Source organism: Microtus oregoni, unplaced genomic scaffold, assembly GCF_018167655.1.
Source record: "Microtus oregoni isolate MIOR12 unplaced genomic scaffold, Mior012 000002F_ref0000024, whole genome shotgun sequence".
NCBI classification, from domain to species: Eukaryota; Metazoa; Chordata; class Mammalia; order Rodentia; family Cricetidae; genus Microtus; species Microtus oregoni.
In genome coordinates, this window is record NW_024543061.1 from 43401759 (window position 1) to 43417804 (window position 16046).

At 36.7% G+C, this 16046-nt stretch overlaps 1 protein-coding gene across 4 annotated transcripts in view; it reads right to left on the reverse strand.

Moving 5' to 3' along the window:
* Cntn3 (contactin 3) overlaps positions 1-16046 on the reverse strand; it is a 396565-nt gene that overhangs the window by 109578 nt on the left and 270941 nt on the right. For all 4 annotated transcript variants that reach the window (XM_041639553.1, XM_041639546.1, XM_041639547.1 and 1 more), the window contains 5 exons: positions 9872-10075; positions 8836-8938; positions 7672-7856; positions 3616-3752; positions 2041-2170 (listed from right to left, as the gene is read on the reverse strand). In XM_041639553.1, the coding sequence (XP_041495487.1) occupies positions 2041-2170; positions 3616-3752; positions 7672-7856; positions 8836-8938; positions 9872-10075 (759 nt within the window). The remainder of the gene's footprint in view (positions 1-2040; positions 2171-3615; positions 3753-7671; positions 7857-8835; positions 8939-9871; positions 10076-16046) is intronic.

The window sequence follows — 16046 nt, forward strand, 5'->3', positions numbered from 1 at the left end:
TAAATAAGACTTTAACAATTCCACCAACAGTTAACTTGTCATTAGAAATCAGGAAATCTCATGAGGCCTCACGCCTAGATGAAGAACAATAAACAAGAGAGGGAGAATTAGTCTTTCTCAAGTCTAAGCCTCATGGTTGGTTGTGAAATAATAAGTGGTCACATATATGTAGGTGACACAAGACAGACTCAGCAGATTGTATTCATTTTTATTTGTGTATATGTATATGTAACAACAACAGTTAAGAAAGAGGAGGCGGTGTATTTTGAAGGGAGCTTATGGCAGGGAAGCACATTGGAGGCTAGAAAGGAGGAGAGGGAAATGATATAATTATCATTTAATTAAATAAAAAGAGACACATTCTGAGTTGGCCTTGTAAATTCAAATCTTATAAATTTTTTTTAGTAAAACCACAAGAATCTATATCCGAACACAATTTTTAATTTACACATCTTTTACTTTCTCATATAACAATCTTGCACCATCATAGGTAAGAATCTTTCTTATTGAAAGAGTAATTAGACTATGACTCTGCAAGTTTTCTTTCTACAGAAGCATACGTTTCAAATTTATCTACGTGGAACCTCTCCTGCTTTTGCTGTAACATCTTACTTCTCTGCCACAGCTAACAAGAGGCAGGTTTTCACTGACAATCCTGACAATCCTGGCAGTCATCCTGATATACACGAATCATTCCCAACCTTCAGACGTCAGAGACCAGAGATTTCTTTTCTTTTAATCTTGGCTTCTTCCACATCTCTTGTCATTCAGTATTGCATAATCATTTGCTGTGAGTGACTCTCACCCATTGTAGACTATTTGACAGCCTCACTAGCCTCTACCATGGTGGCTAATAGTATATAGGACTTCCATCTTTTCCCCAAACCCTATTTAAAACAACAAAAACTACCCTCAAATATTTCAAAGTGTGCCCCAGAGTGAAAGCATTCTTAAGCTGAAAGCCACTGACTTGGATAAAGAGACATCATAATCATCATTTCATCTGCACCAAATCAATAATAGACAACAGCACAAATGAGGGCTTATGGGGCCAAGGATGTGGCAGTGACACTTGCATTTAAACAAACAAGACAGTCATATTTCCTCCTCCTGAATGGACTGTGGTAATAAACTCAGTAAATTGGGAGGTATTCCTTGGAAACTGAAAATAATTGTGATCATTGAGTTCTGGTTCAAGTTATGCCTAAATCCAAACATTCCGTCTTAATTTCTGGAAACAATGAGTCCTTTATTTTTTCTGCATTTCCCTCCTTCCTTTCTGTATTTCTGCCAAGCTGCCAAGTTTCTACTGTAGTTTTGGTCATGTGCCCTCCCACTGCCCTTTGTATGAACACCCTAAACACTACAAAATATTTTTTTCCTTTTCTCAGACCTCAAGGGCAGGAAAAAGTAAAAAGCCATAATCTCAAATAAATAGGGGATTGTTGGTTAATTACATCTTCAATACATCCCATATCTGGACCTCCAAATGGGATTGATGAAGACCAAAACACCTTCGGAATCAAATATTTGTCATTTGCTTTTGTGGACCAGCAATAGAGAAGACTAGAATCCTGATAAGGAGCATTTCTTACTCTAGGACACTGTGGCTGGGTAATCATCCATTAGATGTGAAGGAACTTCTTCTCTTGGTTTAATTCAACTTTGGAACTTAATTCTGGTCGCTATGGCTGCTTTTACTTTGACATCATTTTAAATACACTGTTGTGGCTTTACTTGATTGTTGTTTGTTTGTTTTTTAGACAGAGTCTTATTCTTAGCTCAGGTTGGTTGGTAAAATGCCTGTCACTCCCTACATAATGCAGTCTGACCTCAACTTTGTGCCAATCCTCCTGCCTTCATCTCCTAGGTCCTAGGAGACTAGTATATTCTCTAATTAGAAACACTGAATATAAAACAATATTGTGTGTTCTATTAGGTGGTAAAATAGAATATAAAAAATCTCAATATTTTACATTCTGGTAACAATGGAAGTTAAAGAGAAAACGTAAGATTAAATGCATAAAAAGTTAGTCTTACCTACAACTTTGAGCTCAGCACTGGAATAGATGAGCCCATGCTTGTTTTCTGCTATACACTGGAACATTCCAGAGTCTGTCACATTGAGGTTTGATATCGTAAGTGCACCATTTTCTATCTGTATTCTCTCCTAGATTGAAAATAACATTTCGTGCAGATAAATAAAATTTTAGGATTAAAATAAACACTGCTGACTGTCATTTCAATCACACAAAAGATGCTGCTATTTTCCTCTGACTACTAGGTAGCCTGACCTGATAGGTAACCTTTTCATCTTTGAAATGGAAAAAAAGATGCTTCAAATATACAAGTAAAAATCAGAAAATAATTATCAAAACCAAAGGTGAAGTGCAGCACCCATTTCATTTTCATCTATGCTTAATGATTCAGACTGTGAGAAAATGTACTGGGAGGTTGACTTCCATCCTGGGAGGTAGAATGATTTTTCATCACAATATATTTTTAAAATCATGTAAGCTTAAGACATTATAAATTCAGTGCATTAAAAAAAAGTGCTAGTAGAGTGCTAGGAAACCCACATACTTACCAAGTTTTTCTTTTCCCCAAGTATGATGGTCATATAGAGAAACATAAAGTTACACAATTGACTTAGTACACACAAGCACAAAAATAGATATGACAAGGCTGGAGAGAGGAAGTGAATGAGAAAACAAATACTCATCTATGAAGGCAGCCAACTAACAGATTTATTTATTCTCTAGACAACAAACCAAGGTATAAAACAGGAAAAGGAAATTAAATTCGATGTTGGATTAAAGTAAAGCTTTCTCTAACACAGATGCCGCAAATCATTGTTTATATTAATACTATTTTATCAGCGCACAATAATTAATTCACCTTGAATTGCAACAGAGAGGAAATCCCATTAAAAGACTGGATGATTGATTTTATATTGATTTTACATGATTTCCCCATGTTGTGATATGCATGGAAAATGCCCTCTGCAGGCTCTTGTGTTTGAACATGAGAAGGCTATGAAACTGGAATCTTTGGTCTTGCTGTGACAGGTGAGATGTGATGGAGGTGATATTTGCTTAGGTTCTAGTCCTTGCTCTAGGCTTCTGCTTCCTGATTCCTGCTGTTATAACTTCCCATCATACTTTCCTCATTATAAATACTGAAATTGTGTACTAAAATAAATTCCTTTCATTTCCTATTTTAATTGCTTCTGTAGAAACCCTGTTCTTTGATACTAGGAGCTAAGCTGCCTTCTTGTGTGTGTATAGATTTGTGTGGACACCCATGCATGTGGGTTCAAGGAAGCAAAGGACAACCCTGGGTATTCCTCAGCTGCAATCTATTCCCCTTTCTTGCCTGTAAGATAGAGTCTTACACTGACAGATATCCATACATTTCTATCTACCTAGCCCCAGAATCACAAGCATTTACCCTCATACTCAGCATTGTTTTCAACATGGCTGGAGAGAATTCAACTCAGGTAAGGCAAGCAGTTTGGTCACTGAGCCTTCTCCTGAGCCTTGATTTCTAGAAGCTAAAAGAAGCAGACATTGAAAAAAGACAGGAAGAGTTGGACAAGCAGGTGTATCACCTCACCTCCAGTACCAAGGCATCTCCATTTTTCAGCCATCGGTAGGAAGGTTTGGGCTTCCCACTTGCCCGGCATTCCCAATAAAGACTGTCCTCCACAGCTATTTCCACATCTCTTATAAGTTGAACCCAATGAGGTTTTGCTATAGTTGAGGGAAAAAATAGATAACAAAAAGACAAAAAATTCAAATCATATATTAAATAAAAAATAAATGGCTTATAAACAAGAATCAGAGTGTAAGTCGTGGATTAACATGGGGTAGACTAGAATTATGCTTAGTTCACTGAGTAGCTAAATAACATTTCTAGATTTGATGACTATGTTGCAACATGTTATTCTCTTCAGCCAACTTCATTTGGATATTCCTATTTTCAAATTCCTTATTGCTAGATTATACTCTTCAGAACTCTATTAATAGACAGTGATGCAAGTACAGCAAACAACTTTCCTCATGTATATTTTGAAACATTAAGATCATATCTTATGACAACTTCCAAGTCAATGACAGCAGCTATTGGTCTTAATTATGAACTAAATATTAATATCCATAGGAAAGAAACATCTATTGCTGAGGAAAAATATTTACTTTGAGTTAGAAATACCTCTCAATTAAATACAAACTAATGAACAACTTACATAACTCTCTGTGCATAAAAATGAAAGTACCCAAAGATAGATAAGTGTCCTTAATATGAATTGAGATCTTTTATGAGAAAAAAAAGATGTAATTGAAGCAAGTTCAAATTATGTATGCAAGTCAGTTGGATCAAAATTAATGAATTCCACTTATGTTTTGCGAGGCACCTGGAAACTGCAGTTTTGCAGATGAAAGTGGCACACCACTTCCAATGGAAGCCACTCAACACATGAATAGCCCAGACCCTGCAGTCCCTGCTTGCATTTCAGATCCAAACCTGGGAGGTGAGAGCTCTTAGAGGTTTCACATTGCATTATGCATGGGATGTGTGCTATGGGATCTGCATTTGCTTCCTCCATACGGAGCAGCAGTTTATCTATTTTTGTTTAATTGCAACCACAGGAAGATTTGTTTTTTTCTTTCTGTCTCCTAGAATTGTTTTTAGTTTTTCCAAAGTAATTGAAAGGAAACTATGGCTCCTTAGATTTTTTGTTTTTGTTGTATAATTTTTTTTCTATATGAAACACAGTTAATCCTAAATGACTCCTCTTATTTTATATAAAAACTCATTTTCTACTCTTAGGAATTATCAGAGGCACGCAGAAGGATACTACAGCTACACTGGAACAGAAACTGCTGACCACGGCCTGAGTCTCCAGTGGGAATCTACATGGGTGATTCTAATATTCTAATAGTCATCTTTGCAGAATAGAAGAATACGTTGGTTTTCCAAACCAATCCTGAGACTAAAATTCCCACATTAATCATGAATTTTCTCCCTTAACCATAACTTGAAATTCAAATTATCTATTACACCATTTTACATGGAATATTAGAAAAGTCATCAAAGAGCTACATGACACTTACTGATGTTATGATATAATTTTAAGGTAAAATTGTGGGACACCTTCCATTATGCTCTCTGTGTCATTTACTTATAATTTATTACTTAAGTACATAAAACAATATTTACAGAAAGAACTAAGTATAGCTCATGCGATTGAATTCCTCTTGTGCATTAATGTCCATTCTTCCTTACAACCTAAATATCATCAATCTTTCATGCTGCTCTTCTAATTTTCTCTCAGTTCATCTTGTCTGTAAAATCAGGGAGGACTGTTCCAAAGGGAGGCCCTTGTCTAAGGCTATTTTCCCTTGCTATTGAGGATATTAGGGATGGACAGCTGTGCAAGGGATTAGTAAATGGTTATTATGAACAGAAAGATGTGAGCACCTTGTGTGCTGCTCTTTGATGGCAACCACCTTGTGACTGTAGTGACAATTAATATGCAGAAAGAGGAGAAAAGATCCAAGCAGAAAAGATTTTAAAAGAGAGAGAGAGAACGTGAGCCATGGCTTGAGGTTAAGGACTTAAATGTCATTTTAGCTTTAGACATGTTTTCGGGGGTGGGGGTGCGTATGGTTCCTTTGTGGACAGGGATTATGGTGCATAGAGTAAAAAGCACTGAAACAGTTAACACAGCCATTCTCAACCTGTGGGTCTTGACTCTTAGGGGGGATCCAAAGACCCTTTCACAGAGGTTGCCTAAAACAATCTGCATATCAGATGTTTATATATGATGTATAATAATAGCAAAATTATAGTTGTGAAGTAGCAAAAAAAATAATTTGTTTTTTGTTTTTTGGGGTCACCATAACATAAGGAACTATATTCTGGCGTTGCAGCATTAGGAAGATTGAGAACCACTGATTTAACAAGTCAGAAATTTTCTCACATTTGTTACTTCTGACTGTGTTTTAGGAGACTGCTTGTTCATTCCTGGATGCCCAGGCCAGAAATAACCACAAAGAAACTGCTTGGCCTACTAGCTCTAGCTTCTTATTGGCTAGCTATTACCACCTAATCTAGCCCATCTCCCTCCCTCCCTTCCTCTCCCTACCCCTCTCTCTATATAATCTTACAGTCTGCCTATATTCTGTCAAGCCATTGGCTTAAAGCAGCTTCTTTATTAACTAATAGAAGCAACACATATTCAGAAGGACTTCCCACACCATGAGTGTGCTGTGTTTGAGGAGTATATGAACCGAAAGAGTAAGATAATTTAGGATATGAGAAATTTCCCTTGTGTGGAGGAGTGGGGGACTCAGCTGCTCAGGCATGCCCACCATGATCATCACACCACCACCATGGTCATCACCACAACCACCACCATATTACCACCAGGATCATCACCACCACCATGATCATCAGCATCACCACCACCATCACCACCACCACCACCACCACCAGCAGCAACAACAACACTACCATTATTTCCATAACCTGCCACCAACTTACAGCCACTGACATACAGGAATTTTTTTGATATTAAATTAATTATGAGACAAGGTGGGAAGGTTACAAAATATAATGACTCACACTATTAAAACATTCCTTCATTTTGCCCCTGACAGCTCCTAAAACCCTGAAATATAAGAAACATTAATTGTGTCGTAGGCAATATATTTACAAACTCAAACTGTTGAAGGAGGATCCATAACGATGTCTACAGATTTAACAGCTGTCTTGGCAGTTTCCTACCCTGAAGCATTTATGCACACTGTATACACAATCACGGAAAGCTGTTTCAATTACCAGTTGCTAAAGTAAATAGGCTATAATGCAGTTTGCCCTTCATAAAATTGGTGAATTCTTACTAGGTTTACAATGTCTCTAATAATTAAATTGCAAACATATTCAACGAGCTTTCATTTACCTGCATTTTTACAGATGTATTTTGTACAACAACATATTTGCTCTTTCCAAACCATGTTTTCATCAAACCCTAATGGCATGTTTTAAACAAAGAAAACTTAAAAGACAAAAAGAATATCTCATTTTCTCAAAAAAAAATAGACCTCTAAATAAAAGAAACGTTACTCTTTCCTTCCCCAAACTGAGCAGTATATCAAACAAATGTGGTAATAAATTAAAGGAAGCAAATAGACTACAGATACATTATTTACATTATTGGATTAGGTGGAATATCCCCATATAAAACAACATCTTCAGTTTATTTGGTTTGTCTAATGTAATAATTGCAACTTTTCTCAGCAAACAGTTTTAATCTGCTTTTCAAATAAAGACACAAAACTACCTCTTCTAGAGGAGAAAGCGGCCAGAGAGAGCTGTCTGTTATATGATTAAGAGTGTGAAAGGTCATGCTTCGAAAAAAATGTGAAAGATTTCATTGTCATATGAATCACTTAAAATATACAAGAATATGTCTTCAATTTGGTTGCAAAATTGCCTTTCTTTTTAACTTCTTCCTTCTCTGATATTTGTCCTTGCTTAACAAAATGAGAATAAAACACAGAAAATGACAAATTAAACTGCAGCTTTCTTCTGTAACTACCCCCACCAGCAAAACAGCCCTGAAAGAACAAAAACTACAAGGCAAATTTCCTCACAGCTGATGCTTACCATAGTAAGTGAGCCTTCCTCTTGCCACATTTTTCCCTCGTGAATTTTCAGCAATGCACTCATAGGAGCCTGTATCTTCTTGCTGGAAGTTCGGAATTTCAAGCACCCCATTGAACTTCCTCAATTTAATTTTGTTGGGAAATGGCATCCCATCACTTCTTCTCCAATTAATCCGAGGAACAGGGCTGATAAGAAAATTGTCAATTCAGTTGCTGTTCCCTGGAAATCTTACAGACTTAAAAACAGAAAGCTTTGGTTAAAAGAACCAAAGACACAGGTTTCAAATGCTGTAAATTATATAAGTGGATGCAAAGATTTAATTCTTGTTTGGATGTAGGGTCTCACTATGTAGTCCAGATTTTCTTCTCACTCTACTCACTCCTGTTCCTGCTGCTATGACTTCTGAGTGAGGATTACAGGCATGTGCTACCATGCCCAGGTTTATAACTTTGAGATGGTATTTTTTTTTCTCGAGACAGGGTTTCTCTGTAGCTTTGGAGCCTGTCCTGGAACTAGCTATTGTAGACCAGCCTAGCCTCGAACTCACAGAGATCCGCCTGCCTCTGCCTCCTGAGTGCTGGGATTAAAGGCGTGTGCCACCACCACTCGGCCGAGATGATATATTAATGCAATAAACTGTTCATCCATGTCAGTCAACTTGTTTTTTAAGTGCAGAAAAAAATGACATATGAACAATAGTAAAAGACAAATATTTTTCTGACTTAGCTTATTGAATCGGTAAGGCATTTTCAATTTCTCCAATTTTTTTTTTTTAGAGTTTCAAAACACATCATTTAAGTATACTTTTCTGCATCTGCTTATTCCTTTGTACACTGTATTCAAGAGATTGAAAATTAGGTAATAAAGAAGGTGAGGTAGACAAATAAATGTACATACATATCATGAAAGAGGAAAAAAGATAAGATTGGCTATGAGTCGTGATCAAGTGTAGCAGAGGGCAGAAAAGAAATGGAGGATGTAAAATCTTTTAAAGTATTAATTTTAATTCCATAGTGAGATCTAATATCTTGTATTATACTTCAAAATAAAAAATATTTTAAAGGTGTAAATAAAAATAAATTATGGTACTAAGTACAAAAAACTAGAACCTTCCCTCCCTGCTGATAGTAACCTAACAACATGTAAGATTTTTAAAGAACGTACTTCCCAAGGGCAAAGCATTCCAACTTCACAGTTGAGCCTTTAGCTGCTGGAAGAGTTTCTGGAAACTGGACTTCTATTTTAGGTTCATATTCACCCATGACACCTGTGAATTCACAATATAAAATTGCAAGAGTCATTGTTTCCTATGGCATCATTTTGTGCTTGTAAATAAAACTTTATTAGGTTCCCCTATGAACATACTACTACTTTCAGTGACTGGAATGACTCACTGAACAACCCTTGACCAAATATGCACCTAGAATAACATTTTAGAACTCTGGATTCAAAAATACTGCAATGTGCAAAAGATTTTAAAGAAAACCATTGAAATGCTATATTCAATGTGTACATATATATTTAAGATGAAATCTGTAACATATTAATCACTCCTGAAATTTCTTATAGTATAAAGATTATAGTAGGCAATTTGCTAAATTGTACCCTCATCACGTTAAGTATCAATTTTAAACGTAATAAATGGCTCCCTGGAACCAAAACATAGTGATTTAACATATAGGTACATTCTGATTCAATTATACCTGACTGGAAAGTGCCTCCATATTTGTGTGCAAGACATTATGGTGAATGAGGTATGAATTAATTTAATAAGTCAATTACCCAGGCATGTAAATCGGTACCCCCTTTTTCCTCTCCAAAGGCAAATGTAGTTCATGTTGGTTTTAAACGCACTGTGTAACCCATAATGACCTTGAATTTCTGAACCTGTTATTGTCCTATCTCCAGTTGTGTGATTATAGGCATGTGCCACCACATCCATTTTGTGCAGTTCTAAGCATCAAACCCAGGGCTGTGTATATGTGAAGCAAGTATTTTACACAGTAAGCTATACCCCAACTCCTAAATTGATTTTCTACTGAATCTTACAAATACCTCTTCAGCAGTGATCAGGAAGGCAATGTCACAGAATTGTTTTTAAAATTTCATTTTGTGAAACTTTCTGGTTTATGATAAAACACTCACAGCTGACAAAAACGAAAACAAGTAACTTCATAGGCATCCTTTGTAGGTCTCTTACCATCAGAGCGTAGCACCAAAGGGGTTGGGGAGCCCAATACTCTGGCATTTGTCACAGTGCTAGTCACCACACACGTGTAATTTCCCACATCAGATGACTCCACCTTAGCTATGTAGAGGTGCCCTGTCTCTTGAGAGACAAATCTCCGACTGTCTTCTTCAACAAATGACGGATACTCATTGAAGACCCAAGCGTATGATAGTTCTAACAAAAGAAGAAATACATTTCATTACTTAGCAAAGTGTGCCAGAGTCAGTTGAAAGTGTATAAAAGTGATGTTTTCTTGAGAGTCACGTAGAAGAGAACTTGATTAGGCATTCATTTTATATTGCAGTGGCGAACACTGCTGATTGGCATTCTAGTACACATAGCACCTTCGCATTCTTTTTAGTCCCTGTTCTAAGTTATGCTTTGATATACTTTGTTGGCTTTGCTCGTGTTCCTTTTTAATTTATGTCTCTATAATTCTGTATCTTTAACCACCAATCACATTATAGCAATTCCTAACATCCAATTCCTAACAGTTCCTTAGCTTCTTATGAGTAACACTTACTGACTCAATCTCAACACAAGTTCATCCCACAAACTCTGCCAAGCTCTTGGGCTTCTCTGGCTCCTGTGTCTTTGTATATGATGATCCTGAGCTCACAAAGACTTTCGTCTTCTTTGTTCTTTCTTTATTCTTCCTCTTCTCTCTCTTTCTCTCTGTCTCTCTGTCTCTCCTTCCCTCCCACCCCTCCCTCTCTCTCTCTGACTAAATAGCCATATATTTATCATATATACTATTGGGTCTCATAACGACATACACGTAAAGAAAGTATTTTGACCATGTTCTCATATATGCCAACAGTGCCCTTTTCTACTCCCCTCCCATTAGTCCCCTTTCCTAATGAATATATATATATATACATATATATATGTGTAACTGCGTAAATGAATGCAGACAGAGTGTAAAAATATATATATATAGCTTTAATGTAGAAATAGACTTACAGAACCACCGTTCCCGCGGAGACCAGGAAAGCAGAAGCGAGAAGCTCGGAGCTTGCTCGCCAAATTTATAGGCAGACATTAGCCCGAGGCGAACACGCCCCTTAAGGGGCGGGACTTATCCCTACATCTCCCCTTTTTGTCTAAATAAGACAGAACTAAACCAAATACAACTACATACAATAACAACAAATAATAAATACAACAAACAATATTGAGAACAAAAGCTTTGCTAAACTTTCTATCTCAAGAAGTCCAAATAATGTAAAGAGTAACTACAATTATATAATCTTCAACTCAGTCAAAGATCTGAGAAGGGAATAAACACTACTCAACAAACGAGATATATCCAAAATGTGCAACAATTGACAGAGACAACTGACTACCTGGGCAATCACCCAAAGTCTCGTTTGCAACATTGAGTCAACCAATTTTGGCTAAGGCCTAACATAACTGACATACCATTATTAAAGGCAAGGAACTTTTCAAAACTATCTTACCCTGTCTTGGCAGGATATGACAGTCCTGTTTTATCCATTGATGCACGCTCTGTATCTCTGTCAGTGGTTGAGGTATGGGCATTTCTTTGCCCAAAGGCCAGTTCTGCCAAATAGAAAGGCTCCAGATGGAGTGTTTTTGGTGCTCAACATTCTCTCGGGAATAGAGCGGTGTTGCCAGGAGCAATTGTGTCTCACTATCACGAAACTCTGAGTTAGATTAAAGGCCATTTTCTACAGCTCTTTGAAGAGGTTGAAGATTATCTATCTATACTGAGTATAATCTCTATATATCTAAAGAACCTGATTAGTCTAATTATAAATGACAAACTTAGATGACAATTAGTCTATATAATTCTCAATATCTATCTAACTTAAAGACTAAGACAATAAACGACTGTGAAACAAATGAGGACAATGACCTCCAAATATAAACAATGTACAAATATACATTGCAGTAGGTAAATATATATCAATACACAAATATTATATAAGTATCTTAATCAGAGGTAGAAATGTACACTGCAATGTGGTAAATATATACAATATATATATATATCAATACAATATATGTCAATATATAAAAATGTTTTAAACAGAGGTAGAAACATGCATGCGTACAATAGTCAATATAATTTAACTTTGTATCAATATACAAGAATCTATACCAATATATTTGTCTATTATCCCATCATCCCTCTTTTTTTTTTTTTCAAAATGATCCCTGAGCTTATAAAATTCCTCCCCCAACCCTCAATCATATACTAATTATAATCAACCCCTAAATGATGTCCCTAAACCCAAGGGCAAACTTTACTGGGAGAGGGGACGTCGTTCTCTAGAATTACTTCCAGCTGTCATAGGGGCGACGTTCTTTCTGGGGGATCCTGTGAAAGTAAAATGATGGTTAAATTTCAAGATAATGTCTTTTAAGATTGCAAATAGTCTCTGAGTATTCTCGTGCAGGTCTGGCCAAAATGTTGCATAAGATGTGCACCATTTCAGCTAACCAAGTTGGAACTGTCTTGTGCAGCTGGTACCCAAAGCAGGTCTTGTAGTAGCGCTGTCAGTATCACGACGTCATATCAACCAGGTGGAGTTGTTGTTATGGGGCCCCATCTTCTTCCTGGAAACTTCAAATGTCACTTCAGGAAAAACTCATTGTTCATTATGAAAAACTTAAACATTAATCATATAGACATATATATATATATATATATATATATATATATATATATTCAATGAAAGACATGATAGATATATTCAATGAAAAGTATGATAGATATGAAGAAAAGCAAAGATGTTTTCTAAACTCATATTTCTTTCTGTCCCATATCATGGCTCTTGACATGAGACAGAAACTCCAGAAACTCTGGGTTTTTCTCTTACTAACAGGCTTGGAATTGGAGAGGGACTGAGCCACAGTCCAACTTCAAAACCAGCTTTATAAATTTAGAAATATGGTTTAATATTACTTACACAACCCATTCAGTTTTCTTGATATTTCCTATTGGGCAGGTATTTTTCCATCTGTCAGTATCCAAACTTCCAGGGTCCCTTGAATTTCTCAAAGATGAGTGTTTTCCTGTGGAGATAAGAACAGAACCCTGCCCCCATTCTATATGTTTTTCTTACCACCTGTATGAATATCATCGTTGTGGATGAGTTGTCATTTCTCCTTTCCAAGAGGTTTCTCCTCTTCAAATCGAAACTTTATTAATTTTGATGGTATCCACAATTTTTCTTCTCCTGTGGAAACAAGAGCAAAACCCCTTCCCCAACGTAGCACATCTCCTGGCTTCCACTGAGAGGTCAGCACATCTTTGAAATAAATCGGTTGATTTAGTTCAGCAGACTTTTCCATTATCCAATGTCTTTCTGCTGCTGTCGTTCCTTTCTCATTAGCGTTAAGAAAATTCAAGGTTAATAAAGCATTATGTAATCTATTTCTGGGGGTATTTTCAGTCCCTTTCTGTTTGTTCAGCATATCCTTTATAGTACGATTTGATCTTTCTATAACTGCCTGACCTGTAGGATTATTTGGTATACCTGTAATGTGTTTTATATTATAATAATCAAAAAAGCGTTTCATTTTCTTAGATACATATGCTGGACCATTATCTGTCTTTATTTGCGCAGGTATACCCATGATGGCCATAACTTCCAATAAATGTGTGATTACTGAATCAGCCTTTTCTGAGCTCAGGGCAGTAGCCCATTGAAAACCTGAATATGTGTCTATGGTGTGGTGTACATATTTTAATTTGCCAAATTCTGCAAAGTGGAACACATCCATCTGCCAGATTTCATTTCTTTGGGTGCCCTTTGGATTAGCCCCTGCAGGCAGTGGCGTTTGGTTATAGAAAGAGCAAGTAGGGCATTTCTTTACAATCTCCTTAGCTTGTTGCCATGTAATTGAAAACTCTTTCTTCAAACCTTTGCTATTAACATGATGTTTTTTATGAAATTCAGAGGCTTGTAGCACACTACCAATCAATAATTGATCAATTTCTGCATTACCTTGTGCTAGAGGACCTGGCAGACCCGTATGGGATCGGATGTGTGTTATATATATAGGGCAAAGCCTGTTCCTGATCAAATCTTGAACCTGGAGGAACAATGAGGTTAGTTCAGTATCATCAGGTATAAATTCAGCAGTTTCAATATGTAAAATAACTCTTTCTGCGTATTGTGAATCTGTAACTATATTAATAGGTTCTTTAAAATCCCTTAGCACCATAAGAATGGCATATAATTCCGCCTTCTGGACAGAAGTATACGGACTTTGTTCCACCTTATCCAAGTCTTCTGATTTGTAACCTGCCTTCCCTGATTTATTGGCATCAGTATAGAATGTACGGGCTCCAGTTATTGGAGCATCACGGACGATTCGAGGAAGAATCCAAGAAGTTCTCTTTATGAAGTTAAGCCTCTTGCTTTTTGGATAGTTGTTATTAATGTCTCCCAAAAAATTAGCACAAGCTCTTTGCCATGGTTCATTATCTTCCCATAATTTCTTTAGTTCATCAGCAGTGAAAGGCACTATAATTTCTGCTGGGTCTATGCCTGCTAGTTGACGAAGTCTCAGCTTGCCTTTTATAATTAACTCAGAGACTTTTTCCACATAAGTTTTCAGTTTCTTACTTGGTTTATGTGGTAAAAAGATCCATTCCAAAATAATATCATCTCTCTGCATTAAAATTCCTGTAGGAGAAATTTTTGATGGTAGTATGACGAGAATACAATCGAGCTCTGGATTCACCCTGTCCACATGTGCCTGTTGTAATTTTTCCTCAATCATTGTCAGTTCCTTTTCTGCTTCAGCTGTTAATTCTCTGGGACTGTTTAAATCTTTATCACCATCCAAGGTTTTGTTCAAATGAATTATTAAATCAGGTGTTATTCCAATAGCTGGTCGTAGACTGGAAATGTCTCCTAACAGTCTTTGAAAGTCATTAAGAGTCCGTAGGCGATCTCTCCTAATTTGTGCTTTTTGTGTCTTAATTTTTTGCAAACCTATTTTATAACCTAAATAATTAACAGAATCTCCCTTCTGAATCTTTTCAGGAGCTAATTGCAATCCCCATTTAGGTAAAAGTATCTTTATTTCTTCAAACAGTCTGTTCAAGGTATCCATGTTTGAATCGGATAACAAGATGTCGTCCATGTAATGGTATACTATAGATTTGGGAAATTTCTTGCATATTATTTGCAATGGTTGGTTCACAAAATATTGGCACAGGGAGGGGCTATTTAACATACCCTGGGGGAGAACGGTCCAGTGGTACCTCCTCGAAGGTTGAGAATTGTTATAAGTAGGCACTGTGAAGGCAAATTTTTCTCTATCTTCTTTTTGCAAAGGTATAGTGAAAAAACAATCCTTTAAATCAATAACTATGAGAGGCCATCCTTTTGGTAATAAAGAGGGCAAAGGAATTCCAGATTGCAGAGGGCCCATAGGTTGAATAACCTTGTTGATGGCCCTGAGATCTGTCACCATTCTCCATTTACCTGATTTTTTCTTAACCACAAATACAGGAGAATTCCAAGGGCTGGTAGATTCTTCTATATGTCCAGCATCTAATTGTTCTTGTACCAGCTGTTCTAAAGCCTGTAACTTTTCCTCAGCTAAAGGCCATTGCTTTGTCCATATTGGTTTCTCAGTCAACCATTTTAGAGGCAAGGCTGTTGGTATCTCTGAAGGGACATCAATTGCTTGTTCTTTTACAGCCCGAATGGCCGGTTTTCTCAGTTTGTAATATCTTTTAATATTATTCTCAGAAATATAGGCTCTAGATTTAGCAGGAATGTTAATTTCAGTATTCCATTGTTGTAATAGGTCACGACCCCATAAATTCATTGCAATATTGGCTACATATGGCTTTAATTTTCCTATTTGTCCCTCTGGCCCTATACATTCAACCCATCTCGTGCTCTGCCTTACTCGAGATAGGGTTCCAATTCCCAGGAGCTGAACATTTACATTCTGAAGAGGCCAATACGGATGCCAAGATTCTGGGGTAATGATACTTACATCAGCACCTGTGTCCAGCAGGCCAGTAATAAAAATGCCATTTACACACACTCTCAGTTTAGGTCTTTGATCATTTATAGAAGTTTGCCAAAACACACGTAAATTATCTTTCTGATCATTATTGCTTGTAACAGTAGGCATGGGGCTTCCTAAT